We start from the raw sequence: 14500 nt of genomic DNA on the forward strand, positions 1-14500 counted from the left end.
GGCTCATGTGATTAGAGTAAGTCCACCCAAGTAATTTCCCATTAGATTAACTCAAAGTCGACAGATCAGTAACTTTAATTACATTGATGTATGTACGCCCAAGCATGATATTTCATCCTATTCATAGCCTTAGGGTTTAGGAAAATAAATCCTGGAGGGGGGGGGGAGGGATGTAGAATTTTAGAATTATGACTACCAGACCTATTTAAAAACTGGTTAGTGAGAGAAAAGATTTTATTTTCCAATATGTGTGTAATTTTTATAGTATGTGTGAAATAATTTTTATTTTAAACTATTTGTTGGAGTAAAATTTCTGAGCCATAGAAAGTAGTTGGGATAGAAACTGAGAATAAAGTACAGTTGACCCTCTGTATCCAAAAGTTCCACATTTGCTGATTCAACTAACTGAGACCCAAAATATTCAGAAAAAAAACTAAACAAACCAATGTAACAATAAAAGTTATACAAATGAAAAGTGCAATATAACAACATTTTACATACTGTCTGTATTGTATTAGGTATTTTAAGGAATCTAGAGATGATTTAAAGTATACAGGGGGATGTATATAGGTTATATGCAAATGCTATGCCATTTTATATAAAGGATTTGAGCATCAGTGGATTTTGGTATGTGTGAAGGGTCCTGGAGCCAATCTCCCACAGATATCTAGAAAGGACTGTAATAGAGTCTAGACCTTTGCTGTCCAAAAGAGTAGCTTGAGTACGGATGTTCTCTAGGTATAAATTACATATTGGATTTTGAAGAATTGGTTCCAAAAAATAATGTAAAATATCTCATTTATGATCTTGATGTTGATTCCATTTTTAAATAATAATATTTTGGATATAGTGCATTAAATGAAATATATTATTAAAATTGATTTTGCCTCTTTCTTTTTTACGACTTTTAATGTGATTAGTAGAAAATCTAAAATTACTTTCATGGTTCAAGATTCAAAAAGTTTATAAAAAGATTCACATTATCCTTTAATTCCACTTTTCCATGTACTTTTTGAAGTACCCTTGCATTTCTAAGGAAAGTGCTGGTCTACACAGAGCTATTTTTGTTTCTTCTCAGGGATCCAGTATGTGGTCCAACATGAGTGCTGCCCCTTTTCTACTGACTGGCTTCCCGGGTCTGGAGACATTTCATCCTTGCATTTCCACCTCTTTCTTTGTCATCTATGTCTCCATACTCCTTGGCAATAGCACTCTCCTCTTCCTCATCAGGGAGGACCACACCCTTCACGAGCCCATGTACTACTTTCTGGCTATATTGGCAGCCACAGACCTGGGAATGACTTTGACCACGATGCCCACTGTGCTTGGTGTTCTGTGGCTGGATCACAGGAAGATAAACCAGAGTTCCTGCTTCTTCCAGTCTTATCTAATCCACTCGTTCTCTATTGTGGAGTCTGGAGTCTTGCTCATCATGGCCTATGACCGTTTTATTGCTATCCGTAATCCCCTGAGATACACCTCCATTCTGACCAATACGAAGGTGGTAAAGATAGGTCTGGGGGTTCTAATGAGGGGATTTTTGCTTATAATACCCATAATCATCACCCTTTCTGGATTCCCCTACTGCAGATCCCACATCCTCTCCCATGCCTTCTGCCTGCACCAGGATGTCATCAAACTGGCCTGTGCTGACATCACCTTCAATAGACTCTATCCCATAGCCCTGGTCTCATTAACTGGTTTCTTGGACTCTGTGCTTATCCTTGTTTCTTACATCCTAATCCTTAAGACTGTCATGAGAATTGCCTCAGGTAAGGAGCGGGTGAAGGCCCTAGATACTTGTGCTTCCCACATTAGCTGTGTTCTGGTTTTTTATGTCACCGTGACTGGGCTAACCCTCATTCATCGATTTGGAAAATATGTGCCACATGTAGTTCATATTATCATGAGTTATATTTACTTTCTTTTCCCCCCATTTATGAATCCAATAATCTACAGTATTAAAACCAAGCAGATACAGAATAGTATCAACCGCCTTCTATCTTTTCATAAAATTTGACCCTGATCAATGGCTTTGAGAGGATCTCCCTATTGTGGTGTGAATTTCTTAGAAGAAGGAACTATGTATATGTCAATGTGGCTCAGATCAAAATAACTCACATTTCATTAATTTGAAAAAGCACAGACCCTCGTTATGATTCTCAGTGCTTCTAGCCCACCGTTGAGGGCATTGGCCTTAGTTCTGTTGCTCTGTTTGGTAGATTGGCTTGCTTTATTCTGTCATTTTCCACTCTGGCAGAGTCACTTACCTTTATGGCTCGCTGAGGTGAATGATACTTGAAATGGTTGCAGAGTTTATCCAGACATAGGAGAATGAGGTAGCTTGATAGAGTTTTCCAATTATTTTCTATATGACTGACAGTGTAACAGAGGTGATAAAGGGTCAATACTGGTACTTCATGGCACTAGAGTGGATCAGAAGCAGATGAAAGTAATGTATTCAGACCAAGAGTGGTCTTGCTGCCACTATAACCAAAGGTCAAACAAGAATTCGGATCCCAGCAGACGCCAGCATGGCTAGAAGCCCACCAAGGATTAGTGTAAAGTTTCTGAGTTGAGACCTGATAAAAGCTCCAAATAACCTACAATAAAATAAATTTTCATTTCTTGCACACCCAAGTTTTTGTGCTGTGTGACTTGTTCTGTGTTGTGCCTAGCCTCTATACATTCTTAATAAAAAAGTGATACCAGTCACTAATGCATTTTTTTAATGCATGTTCAGAGACAACATTTCTTCTTATGCTTCAAGTTGGTGACAGTGAAATAAACTGCCTTCAGAAAATATTGTAATTGTATTGTCTTGAACAAAATTTACAAAAAAATAAGATCTTTAAGGGAAGTTCATTGGGGCCTCCCCTGGGTTTTACTTCTTGTAGGGGTCAGCATTACTGGAATCTGCACATCAGCAATATAGGAAGAACAGCTATATTTTATTAGATCATCAAGAAGTAAGGAGAGTTAAGAAGACTAATGCACATTAAGCACAACTATGTAGAAACTGTATTGGCAAATGAAATTCAAATGTATTCAATCAGCAATTAATCCATGATTTTTTTTTTTTTTAATTGGAGGAGAAATTGCATTCCTCCATGTTTTACCAGCATCCTAGGAGTGATTTCCTGTAAATGATAGATTCTCTTATAAGGGAAACATTTTGTTCACTGAAAATGGTCATTTACGAAAATAACATTTCAAAACCATTGACTTGGATCTTCCATCACTGCTTGCTCTCATTCGTAATTCACCTGGCTTTTTTACTCATTTCAATTGAGGTTTCCTTATAGATTATATGTGCGAAGAGAATGAGTTGCTCAATTGACATGTGTAATTGCTCAGTGTAAAAAAAAAAAAAAATGAACAAAACCAGAATATATAACAATCTTAAAAACAAGAAAAATATACATTTAAAAATTATAAAGTAATATGACATAAGTCTAAAATAATAAGTGTCTCTAAAGAGTGATACTTGGAAATGAATTCAAAGAGAAACAATGAAATTACAAGGTAATTGAATATTTATAAAATAGGTAAAGAAGAAGTGACACGACCTTCATTTTCTTTATATCGAAATATATATGAAAATATCAAAGAAATGTAAGAAAATGTTAATAAAAATGTAGTGATAAATCAATTCTATTTGTTGCATTATCTTTTTATATAAAATTATATTCTAACTTTTATGGTATACACCAAAAACTTCCCTAGAAAAAATGGATCGAGTATACACCGTGACAAAAAAATATCCTATTACATTTTAAAAAGCCAAAACTGTAGTCACTTTATACCTTTGGACACAGTAAACTTATTTGTGTCAAATTATTCCTAAGAAATAATAAAAAAAAAATTGTAAAAATAAAATAGGTACAGCGTGGTAGAAAGAACATTGTCTTTGATAGATGGCAGCTCTACTCCTGCCTTCTTCACATACACCCTTTGTGATCCTGGTCAAGTCCCTTAACCTCTGAGCCTTAGTTATCTCACTTACCAGTTAGAATAACAAAATGCACTTCATAAAGGTGTTTCTCTGATGATTTCAGATCGTATAAATTGCTATCAGCACTCACAAGCTCTATTAATTATACTATCATTAACATTGGTAAACAGAAATATCTGAAAATTATGACCTGTAAACATTCAGTGGATGGGGCGGGTGGGGGGAGCATTCTGCCAGCAGGAAAATATTAAATATATTACTTAATGATGAAAAATACAGCTAAAAGGAATATTATGGTATGTTATAAATAGCCTTTGAAGATGATTGTACTCCTTTCAGCTTTCTCTCGGTTACTCCCAATACAGGTTTCTCCTACACCACCAGACCTCCAGACCACTGACACTTTTATTTCTGATTCCTTCTTGTCCTCATTTTCCTTTATATCCTAGATGGATTTTATCATTCAGTTTTTTAGAAACTCATGTCAAAATCCTGTGTTTCTTTGTTCATTTTAAATTCATCCTGAAATTTCCTCTTCTGTACTCTTCTGAGAAAACATAACAAAACCAAGCAAAATTGTCCTTTATTGAGTTCTTAATATTTTTCAGGCCCTGTGCTAACACTTACATATATTAACTCTTATAATTTTACCCTAATTCTTATAAATATTTATTTAATCCTCACAACAATATTTTCAACAATTTTTATCATCCCCCTTTTACAGATCAAGAAGGTAAAAGTGTTGAGTGTGTAAAGACACAGAACCTGTAAGAAATAGAATTAGGTTTCATGTGAGGAAAATGCAGTCAGTATAGTAAGGCCCCCTTGCGTCACATCTGGCTGGGTATGATTTAGCACATCCATTGTAAACAAGGTATATGAGTGGCGTAACTGCGTATGCATGCCCATATACTCCTTGGTTCATTGCCATTGTTGTGTACTTTCAGTATAAAAGTCAGCAGCCCTGAACTGCTGGTTGGCAGAGCTTGCATAGGGATAAAGCATGTCTATTCCATTATTGGCCACCAGCATCCTTTTTCAACTACCTGACTCAGGACCTGCACAGGACAGGGCAGAGGGATCTGTGATCTAGCCTGACAGTTTCACACTCAGGAAGATTGGCTCCAGAGCATATGCTCTTAAAGATTAAATCTAGTAATTTGAAGTAAAGCCTCTAATCTAATCTAATCTAATCTAATCTGTTTATAGATCATTTTCAAGTCTTCACTCCTGCTTGTTCTCGTTCTCTAAACTGAAGGCAGACATGAGGAAGGAAGCTAGATAGAAACAAGAGCGGACAAAGGAAAAACTGTTCATTTGCAAATGGACAATCCGGTGGTTCCCTGAGCAGGCATGCACATGAGCAGAAGCGACCACAGGGGACAAAGACAATTCCACACAGGGAGCCCTCCTACCGTGGGTGCCATTCAGTTAGACCAATGAGTTCCCAACAATCTCTTTAACCTGTATGACAGAGATTACATTGAGGGCTCAACCAGTGACCAAATGGCATGAATCCAGCTAAGAGGACTTAAAACCCCAGGAATGTAACCATTGGGGCTCTTGAGCACTCTCCTCTCTCGCTCAAGCCTGCTCCATTTTCTCCAGAATGTACTCTTCCCTCTTCCTTTACTAAATAAAAATGCTTTTACTTTTCAATTCTGGCTTGTCTCGTCCAGTTCTGTGTTTGAGATTCCAAGAACCTGGACCCTGCCAGCAGGACCTGAAATTTTCCCATAACACACATATAACTAACTAGGGGACATTTCTGCCTCATGTTTACAGACATAGAATGTCCCATACTGAACTGATTCTCCTCCCCCTTTTCAAGTTCAGTATGTAAAACAATGATTAGTGCAAGAGAACCAATCAACACATAAATGCTGATTGATTAATACTTGTAAAATCACTCTCTTCCTGTGATCCTCCTCTTAGCAAATGGAGCTGCTCTCCACTCAGGTAAAACCATCTTTCACTATTCTCTTTCCCTTATGTACCACCTTAATCAATCACCAAGTTCTCTTCCTTCTAATCTTAGAATCTTCCTTCCATCTACCTCTATGCAACCTTACTGGAGACACCTCATCACCCCCACACCAACACTCCTTGTTGCCTGGATTATTGCAATTGTATCCTACACTCTCCTCGCACACTCTTCCCCCTTTCCAATGTGTTCCACATACTTTAGCCAAAGTAAACTTACAGCAATGGTTATCTGATCATGAACCTTCCTTCATACTCATTGTTCTTAGAGTAAAGTTAAAGCTCCTCACACGATTTGTAAGAATCACATGGTTAGAACCTGCTTTGTGTCAAATGTTCCCATCATGTTTTGTTGTTCTAGCTATACTAGAATTGCTTTTGTTTGAACTCAGCATATTTTCTCTGGCCCCATGACTTGTGCAACTTTTTATTTGTCTGTAGCTAAACCCTACCCTGCTCACAACTACCATATTCTTACCAACCTCATTTTTTCAGTTCTCAGCTTAAGTGGTATTTATTTCCTCTGGGAAATTTTCCCTGATCCCAGAGATATTTTCTATGTGTTCCCCCTTAACTCACTGCCATCTATGCTGTAATGATAGTGCTATGAAAATATATGGTAAATATTTTCTTTCTAGTACCCACTGGATTTTTACACTCTGAATAAAAAGACCATGTTCCTCATTGTGAACCTGGTGCAAAATAGTCAATATTCTAAAAATAATCCAACTTTAAGATGAAAAGTTGGATGTCTCCATGCATGTTTATTAAAAGATACACTGTGGTTACTGTGTATCAGTACTTATTCCCCGCCCCCCCCAAAAAACTGGGAAAGATAAAAATGCAAAAGGAATTCAAAAACTCTAGGACCAGCAAAGACATTTTTGACTCCTGAGAATTACTGCTATCTCCTTTACCTCTGAGGTAAACAAGGGGAAGGACATACATGGATTTTCTAAATCTTGATGCTGAATATCTGGGGTCACATAACAAAGCCCCACCATCCCCACACCAGTGCAGCCACTGAGTTTACACTTTTCTTCAGACATCCTTGGGGAAACACCTGAAAGACCCGGGGACATTGGTTTAGTGGCCCAGCTCCTCCCAGGAAAGGAGAGAGGGAAGGAAGATCAAGAGGTCTCCCGAGTATCCGAAAAGGTGGAACTCTGGAGAGGTGATTTCTACATACACAAGATTTCACGTGGGGTCTTCTGAGGAGGTGATGCAAAGGAATGAATCACCTGGACAGAGTCCTCAAGTAGGGCAATGACAGGTCTTTATTCCAGCAGCAACAGTGTGAGTGGGCGAGTGCCAGGAATAGACCCAAGGAATGATTCCTCTCTCTTCTGAGTTACATGCAGTCGAGGAAAGCATACAAGAGATTCTCAGAGGCCTGCCTAAAGGTAAAGATACCAGCTGAGGTGGGACACACCTGCAGCACAGATTTTTTTCCTTCATTACAACATGTATTCATAGAACTATGCTGGATTTGGGGCTTCTAATCTGAGAACCTGGGATTTGTATCAGGACAATTGTGAGATCTCTGAATGCTCATATGCTTCATCATGTGTTCTTATCCATTTCTCTGGGTAGAGGTTTTTAGTTCTTATTAGACTGAAACAGCAGACCTTGAAACACACACACGTGTGTTTACTTGAAGAACTCTCTTAGAAATGGCATGGTAGTTGTCAGTGGGACTCACTAGGAAAAATGCAAACACCCTGGCCCTGGCCCTGGCCCATCATCCTCGGCTCTATGGGGGCCTATTCCACCTCCCGTTCAGGAGGAAGGGTGAGTATGTGGTGAGAAAATAAAGGAGAAAAAAGTCACATTGTCTTCTCTATCTCCTGGTTTATTTGGATTTTGTGATACTTGTACTACTCATTCATTCCTCTTGAGACCCACCGATCTTTCCTGTCTGTTCTTTCTTCATATACCCAAGTTTTCTCTGACCCTTATAGATCCCTAATGTCTTTTAAGAGTCAAGTTATGTTCTCAAATGGAGCATGATGGGGTGTTTTCATGAACATGTGTGCATGTGTGCATGTGTGCATTCATGTGTGTGTACTGGCAGCAGTGTTGTTACAAGTCTAGGAATCCTATTCACTTAGAAAAATGTCATCATGTGAAAATTGGGTTTGTAATATATCTGGAATGAGAACGTGAGCAGGTCTCAAATCTATGCTTTTTTCATGTTTTCAGCATTATAGATTCTGTTGAGACAGTCTAGGCAATATGTTGCATAAAATTGCAAGAAGATCATTAAGCCGAATTATAAAGTCCTGGTCTGCATTGAAAGCTTCTTCAGGACAGACTCTGCTCATTAAATGGTTTTCCCAGCAATCAACACAGTGATAGTCATGTGGCAAGTGCTCACTAATTCTGGGCTGGGTCAAAATAGTTGTCTTTCCACTACTCATGTATGATATTGAGAAATGGTGCTTCTGCTGGTTGTTTTATTTATAAGCCACCCTTTGAATGATAATTCAGATATCAGTGATCTAGGACTCCCAGACCTTAGGAAATCACTAAAGTAAAATGCATGTTTTGAGTTGAGAGCTGCCTATCAGTTTTAGAACATGAGCTACCCCATTCCATCCCAAAAACTAGTTCTTATACTTCTGGTAAAATTTCAGTAGCATCTTAATAGGCAAGCCATCTTTATGGAGTGTTGCTATATAATGGAGCCTTGGGAGGATGCATGAGGAAACTGGCTATGTTGAGTCTTAGTCGATGACAGTGTCTTGGGCTCCTAGAAGCCCCACACACCTGCTTCTGGGCATCTGGTGGCCTCTCAGTCCTGGAAAGCCCTGTGTTTTCTCTTTTTTCCAAAATTCTCAGTAACATGGCCTTCTTTTCACATTCTCAGAGCTACCATTGCCGTCTCTGTGTCTTATTTTTTTTTTTTACTCAAGCCTAGGTGTGGAGGAAAATGCAACCTCTCTGTTTCTCATTTTTCTGCTTATGAAAATAGTAAAAACACATGGCTTTTTTGGTGTTGAATGTTTTATTACCAATTTCTGCAAAGATCTAGTCAATTGTCAAGGAGCAGCTCACATAAGTTTTACAATATAGTTTGTATTAGGTTCAGTGAGATGGAGGAAAGGGAGAGAGAGAGACCCGAGCCAGGTGCTTTTTCAACCAAAAGCTTTATTCCACTAACATGGGGGGGGTAGAGCCAGATCAGTTCCCTGAAACTAAAGAAAGCAGGGGGTTGTAAGACTTTTACGGAGGGTTCAGAGTAAAGGGAACTTTTGAAATCAGTGGTATGGAAGGTGACACAGTCCTTGTAGTCTCATAACACCTGTTAGTTTAACTCATAGACTCCCAATTAACCACTATCTCAGTACAAAGCATTCCAGCCCCAAACCTGCTAGACACAATGCACAAGACATTCCCTTGATGATAACAGTAATGTTTACCCCTTTCCAGGAGAGGAATCTCAGTTCTCAGAGAAGAAAGGAAAATGGTGGCGGGAGAGGGGGGAAGCTCAATATGGCTGAGCTGAAGCTAAGCCAGCCATGAGACCTAATAGTCTGTGCATCTAATTTGATCATTCTGAATTTCTTTTCGCAAATGAATCCAAGACCTTAGGTCTTTCTGCTGCAGCTACCCTTCAGGATAAAGAGCACTAATCTGCTACCTCTCTAAATTGCCTTTCTTTTCCTTCTCCATATCGTTCTCTCAACTATGGTTTTAAGCATAAAGAAGCTTTCAGAGTAGAACAACATTTAGGTTATAATCATATTTTTAATACCTCTATATGATTTGAATGTGTTTTAATATTAAGGGATTCCTAATTTTGGTGATTTCACTCTCATGAGCACCATGCTCATGCGAATGTAACTTCGGAGCTTTTCCTCGCACAAGATTTGTTCTGATTCTGGTCTGTTTCTGTTATTAAGGCCACCTTATGAAGGGTGCAAGTATTCCACTGTTCAGTGTTGGAGACCTAGCTGCCTGCTTCTGAATTTATGGTGAAATGACACTGCAGCAGAGCAGAGCATATGTTTCTTTTTCCTATCTTCTGGCAACCAGGAAAACAGAAATAATGAAGATGACTGGCATCCTTAGGCTGTGGAAACATAGATACACTAGGATGTTACCAGTCACAAAGCCAAAACAGCTATGGTGACAGGTGAGAAGAAAAGTAGACAGAGATAAGAACAGACATAGAGGAAGAATCTGAGCATTCGATCATGCTAAAGGCAGAAAGAAAACCAGAAATTTGTGAAGGAGCTATAAAAAACAAAATCAAAAACAATATATGAGGGCATTTAGAGGAAAGGAGGGAATCAACCAGGTAGAAGAATCAAGTTTCTATCTTCAGCGATGGAAGAGATGAAACACTTAGAGCAGTGCTTCTCAGATGTTGCTTTGCACTTGAGTCACCTGGGAATCATGACCAAGTGCAAATTTTCATTCGAAGGCTTGGAGGAAGGGCAGGGCTGAGGCTGCATGTCTAACAAGTCCCAGTTCTTGTATGGCGTGGCTAGTCTGTGGTGCACTACATAGGTAGCCAAGCTCAAAGAAAGGGGTAACCGTTGGAGTGGCAAAGCACAATTGGCAATGATTGTGATACATGCTGTGTTCGTAAAAACACTGGCATCAATCTTCAAAAAGAAGCACGGAACCACTTTCCTAACTGAAGAAAATGTATGTGTTTATCATAATTGTGAAACATAAAATCAAAATCAAGATTATGTCGGAAAAGTCAGCAATCACACAGCAAGAAAGGAGATAAGCAAGATTATTGTCTATTTGCATATATTTATCGTGTTTCTTTTTGTTATCACTGTTATTGCAAATATTTTTAAGCTTACACATAATAGGTGGACTTGATGTTTTAAGGCAACTTAATGAAGAATTTTTTCTTAATTCAAGAAAAATTTAACCATTAACCTAATATTTTTCTCTAATTAGGTAAAGACTACCGTGCCTCATCTCTAATACAACCTGCAAATGCCTACTGTTCTGCAGGCAAATAGTGAAGGTTCAGATTTATTACACCAAGTATGAAGACTATGATTGAGGCTACTGTGATATACTATCACTGAAAAATCTGGACACTTTGGTTCTAGGTTTTCAGAAAGTTTCTCTCTAGCTGCGGACACACTATGTGGTCCAATATTAGTGACACCCCCTTTCTGCTGACTGGCTTCCCAGGTCTGGAGGCAGCTCATCACTGGATCTCCATCCCCTTCTTTGCAGTCTACATCTTGGTGCTTCTGGGCAATGGCACACTCCTCTGCCTTATCAAGAATGACCACAGCCTACATGAACCCATGTACTACTTCCTTGCAATGCTGTCAGGCACAGACCTCATGGTGACATTGGCCACAATGCCTACTGTAATGGGCATCCTGTGGGCTAATCACAGAGTTGTGAGCCATGGGGGCTGCTTCTTGCAGGCCTACATCATCCACTCCCTTTCCATTGTGGAATCGGGCATCCTCCTTGCAATGGCCTGTGATCGTTTCATTGCTATCTGCAATCCCTTGAGATACACTTCCATTCTCACTAATACTCGGGTGGTAAAGTTAGGGGTGGGAGTTTTTATGAGGGGTTTTATATCCATCATGCCTATAATCTTGCGTCTTTTTTTATTTCCATATTGCCACACTCATGTTCTCTCCCATGCTTTCTGCCTTCACCAAGAAGTCATGAAACTGGCCTGCGCTGATATAACTTTTAATAGACTTTACCCTGTAATTCTGGTTTCTTTCACAATCTTCCTAGACTCTCTGATCATTCTCCTCTCCTATATCCTTATTCTTAAAACTGTTATTGGCATTGCCTCTGGTGAAGAGAGAGCCAAGGCCCTCAATACCTGTATCTCCCACATTGGCTGTGTCCTCATCTTCTATGTCACAGTGATTGGTTTGTCATTCATCCACAGGTTTGGCAAGAATGTGCCAGAGGTGGTCCACATCACCATGAGCTATATCTACTTCCTCTTTCCTCCCTTAATGAATCCTATAATCTATAGCATCAAGACCAAGCAAATTCAATATGGCATTGTCCACCTTTTATCTAAACACAGATGTGGAACTTAAACTCTGATGGTCGTTATGTTAAGTGAAGCGAGCCTGGCACAGAAAGACAAACACTGCATGATCTCACACATTGGTGGAATCTAAAACAGTTGATGCCATAGGAGTAAACAGTAGAGTTGTTGTTGCCAGATGCTGGAGGGTTGAAGGAGGGTAATATGGGAAGAGGTTGGTCAACAGGTACAAAGTTACAGTTAGGTTGGAAGAACAAGTTCTTGTGTTCCAGTACACAGTGGGGTGACTATGGTTAGCAGTAATGTAAAGTATATTTCAAAATAGCAAGAAGACAAGATATTGAAAGTTCTTACAACTAAGAAATGCCTGAGGTTATATATATGCTAATTACCCTGATTTGACTATCATACATTATGTATATGTATTGAAATGTCACACTGTACCCTATAAATATGTACAACTATGTGTCAATTAAAAATAAATTAAATTTTTAATCTTTTTTAATGGTTTGTAGAGAATTGGTGTCAATTCCTCTTTGAATGTTTGGTAGAATTATACTGTGAATCCATCTATTCCTGGGCTTTTCTTTGTTGGGAGCCTTCTGATAACAGGTTCAATCTCTTTTACTGTTATTGGTCTGTTCAGATTTTCTACATCGTCTTGGCTTAGTTTTGGTAGTTTGTGTGTGTCCAGAAATTTATCCATTACCTCCAGGTTTTCAAATTTGTTGGGATTTAGTTGTTTATAGTAGTCTCTAATGATGCCTTGTATTTCAGAGGTATCAGTTGTAATATCACCTTTTTCATTTCTAATTTTTGTTATTTGGGTCTTCTCTCTTCTTTTTTTAGTTAACCGTGCTAATGGTTTGTCAATTTTATTTATCTTTTCAAAAAAACATCTTTATGATTCATTGATATTTTGTATCATTTTTTAAATTTCAATTTCATTAAGTTCTGCTCTGATCTTAATGATTTCTTTCCATCTGTTAACATTTTTCTCAGAAATTGAAAAAAAAAAACAACAAAACTATCCAGACATATATATGGAATAACAAAAGACCACACATAGCCAAAGCAATTCTGAGCAAAAGAAATAAAGCTGGAGGCATAACACTAACTGATTTTAAACTACCCTACAAAGCTGTAATTAATAAAATAGCATGGTGCTGGCATAAAAACAGACACACTGATCAATGGAATAGAATAGAGAATACAGAAATCAACCCACACACCTACAGCCATCCGATCTTTGACAAAGGAACCAAGACTATACACTGGGGAAGAGACTGCCTCTTCAGGAAATGGTGCTGAGATAACTGGATATCCATATTCAGGACAATGAACCTAGAACCATACCTCTCACCATATACTAAAATCAATTCAAAATGGATTAAATAATTAAATATACACCCTGAAACAATAAAAATTCTTAAAGAAAACATAGAAGAAACACTTCAGGAATTAGAACTGGACACGGACTACAAGAATACAACCCCGAAAGCATGGGAAACCAAAGGAAAAAGAAACAAATGGGATTATATCAAACTAAAAAGCTTCTGCACAGCAAAAGAAACAATTAACAGAGTTAAAAGACAACCAACAGAGTGGGAGAAAATATTTGCAAAAGATACATCTGACAAAGGATTAATACCCAGAATATACAAGAAACTGAAACAACTTTACAACAAAAAACCAAATAATCCAATTAAAAAATGGGCAAAGGAGCTAAACAGGCATTTCTCAAAGGAAAATATACGAACGGCCAACAGACACATGAAAAAATCCTCAACATCACTCAGCATTCGTGAAATGCACATCAAAACCATACTGAGATACCATCTCACTCCAGTTAGGATGGCTAACATCCAAAAGACTGAGAATGATAAGTGCTGGAGAGGTTGTAGAGAAAAAGGAACTCTCATACATTGTTGGTGGGACTGCAAACTGGTGCAGCCTCTATGGAAAATGGTATGGGGGTTCCTCAAACAATTACAGATAGATCTTCCTTATGACCCAGCTATCCCACTGCTGGGAATATCCCCAGAGGAATTGAAATCATCAAGTCAAAGGTATACCTTTTCTCCAATGTTCATTGCAGCATTCTTTACAAAACCTAAGAGTTGGAACCAGCCAAATGTCCATCAGCAGATGAGTGGATACAGAGAATATGATATAAACATTTCAAGAGGATGCACAGATTGCAAATAAACATATGAAAATAGGTCAACCTCTTTAATCATTAGAAAATTTAAATTAGAACCAAAGTGAGATATCACTCTAGCATTTGAAAAAGGCTGAAATAAAAATAGTGACAGTGTTAAATGCTGACGAAGATATAGAAATAATGAAACTATTGTACATTGCTAGGAGGAGAACAAAGTGGTACAACCACTCTGGGAAAATAATTGGAAGTTTCCTGAAAAATTAAACATGCATTTATCACATGGCTTAATCACTGTACTCTTGAACCTTAATGTCATAGAAATAAGTACTTTTGTTTATTTAAAAACTTGCACATGAATCTTTAAAGAAGCTTTTTTTTTTTTTTGTAATTG

At 38.2% G+C, this 14500-nt stretch overlaps 2 protein-coding genes across 2 annotated transcripts; both read left to right on the plus strand.

The window, feature by feature from the left end:
* The first annotated feature begins 1087 nt into the window (after window positions 1-1087).
* Window positions 1088-2020, plus strand: LOC134376745 (olfactory receptor 51B2-like). Its single transcript, XM_063095227.1, has one exon. The coding sequence runs from the start codon at window positions 1088-1090 to the stop codon at window positions 2018-2020; it is 933 nt and encodes a 310-aa protein (XP_062951297.1).
* Window positions 2021-11055: 9035 nt separating this feature from the next.
* On the plus strand, window positions 11056-11994 carry LOC134376747 (olfactory receptor 51B2-like). The gene has a single exon (XM_063095229.1). It carries the CDS (start codon window positions 11056-11058, stop codon window positions 11992-11994), a length of 939 nt encoding a protein of 312 aa, XP_062951299.1.
* The last annotated feature ends 2506 nt before the right edge of the window (window positions 11995-14500 follow it).

Source organism: Cynocephalus volans, chromosome 4 (assembly GCF_027409185.1).
Source record: "Cynocephalus volans isolate mCynVol1 chromosome 4, mCynVol1.pri, whole genome shotgun sequence".
Classification (NCBI taxonomy): Eukaryota; Metazoa; Chordata; class Mammalia; order Dermoptera; family Cynocephalidae; genus Cynocephalus; species Cynocephalus volans.

Coding starts and splice junctions, on each gene's coding strand:
- LOC134376747 (XM_063095229.1), top strand. CDS start 11,056: ATGTGGTCCAATATTAGTGACACCCCCTTTCTGCTGACTGGCTTCCCA.
- LOC134376745 (XM_063095227.1), top strand. CDS start 1,088: ATGTGGTCCAACATGAGTGCTGCCCCTTTTCTACTGACTGGCTTCCCG.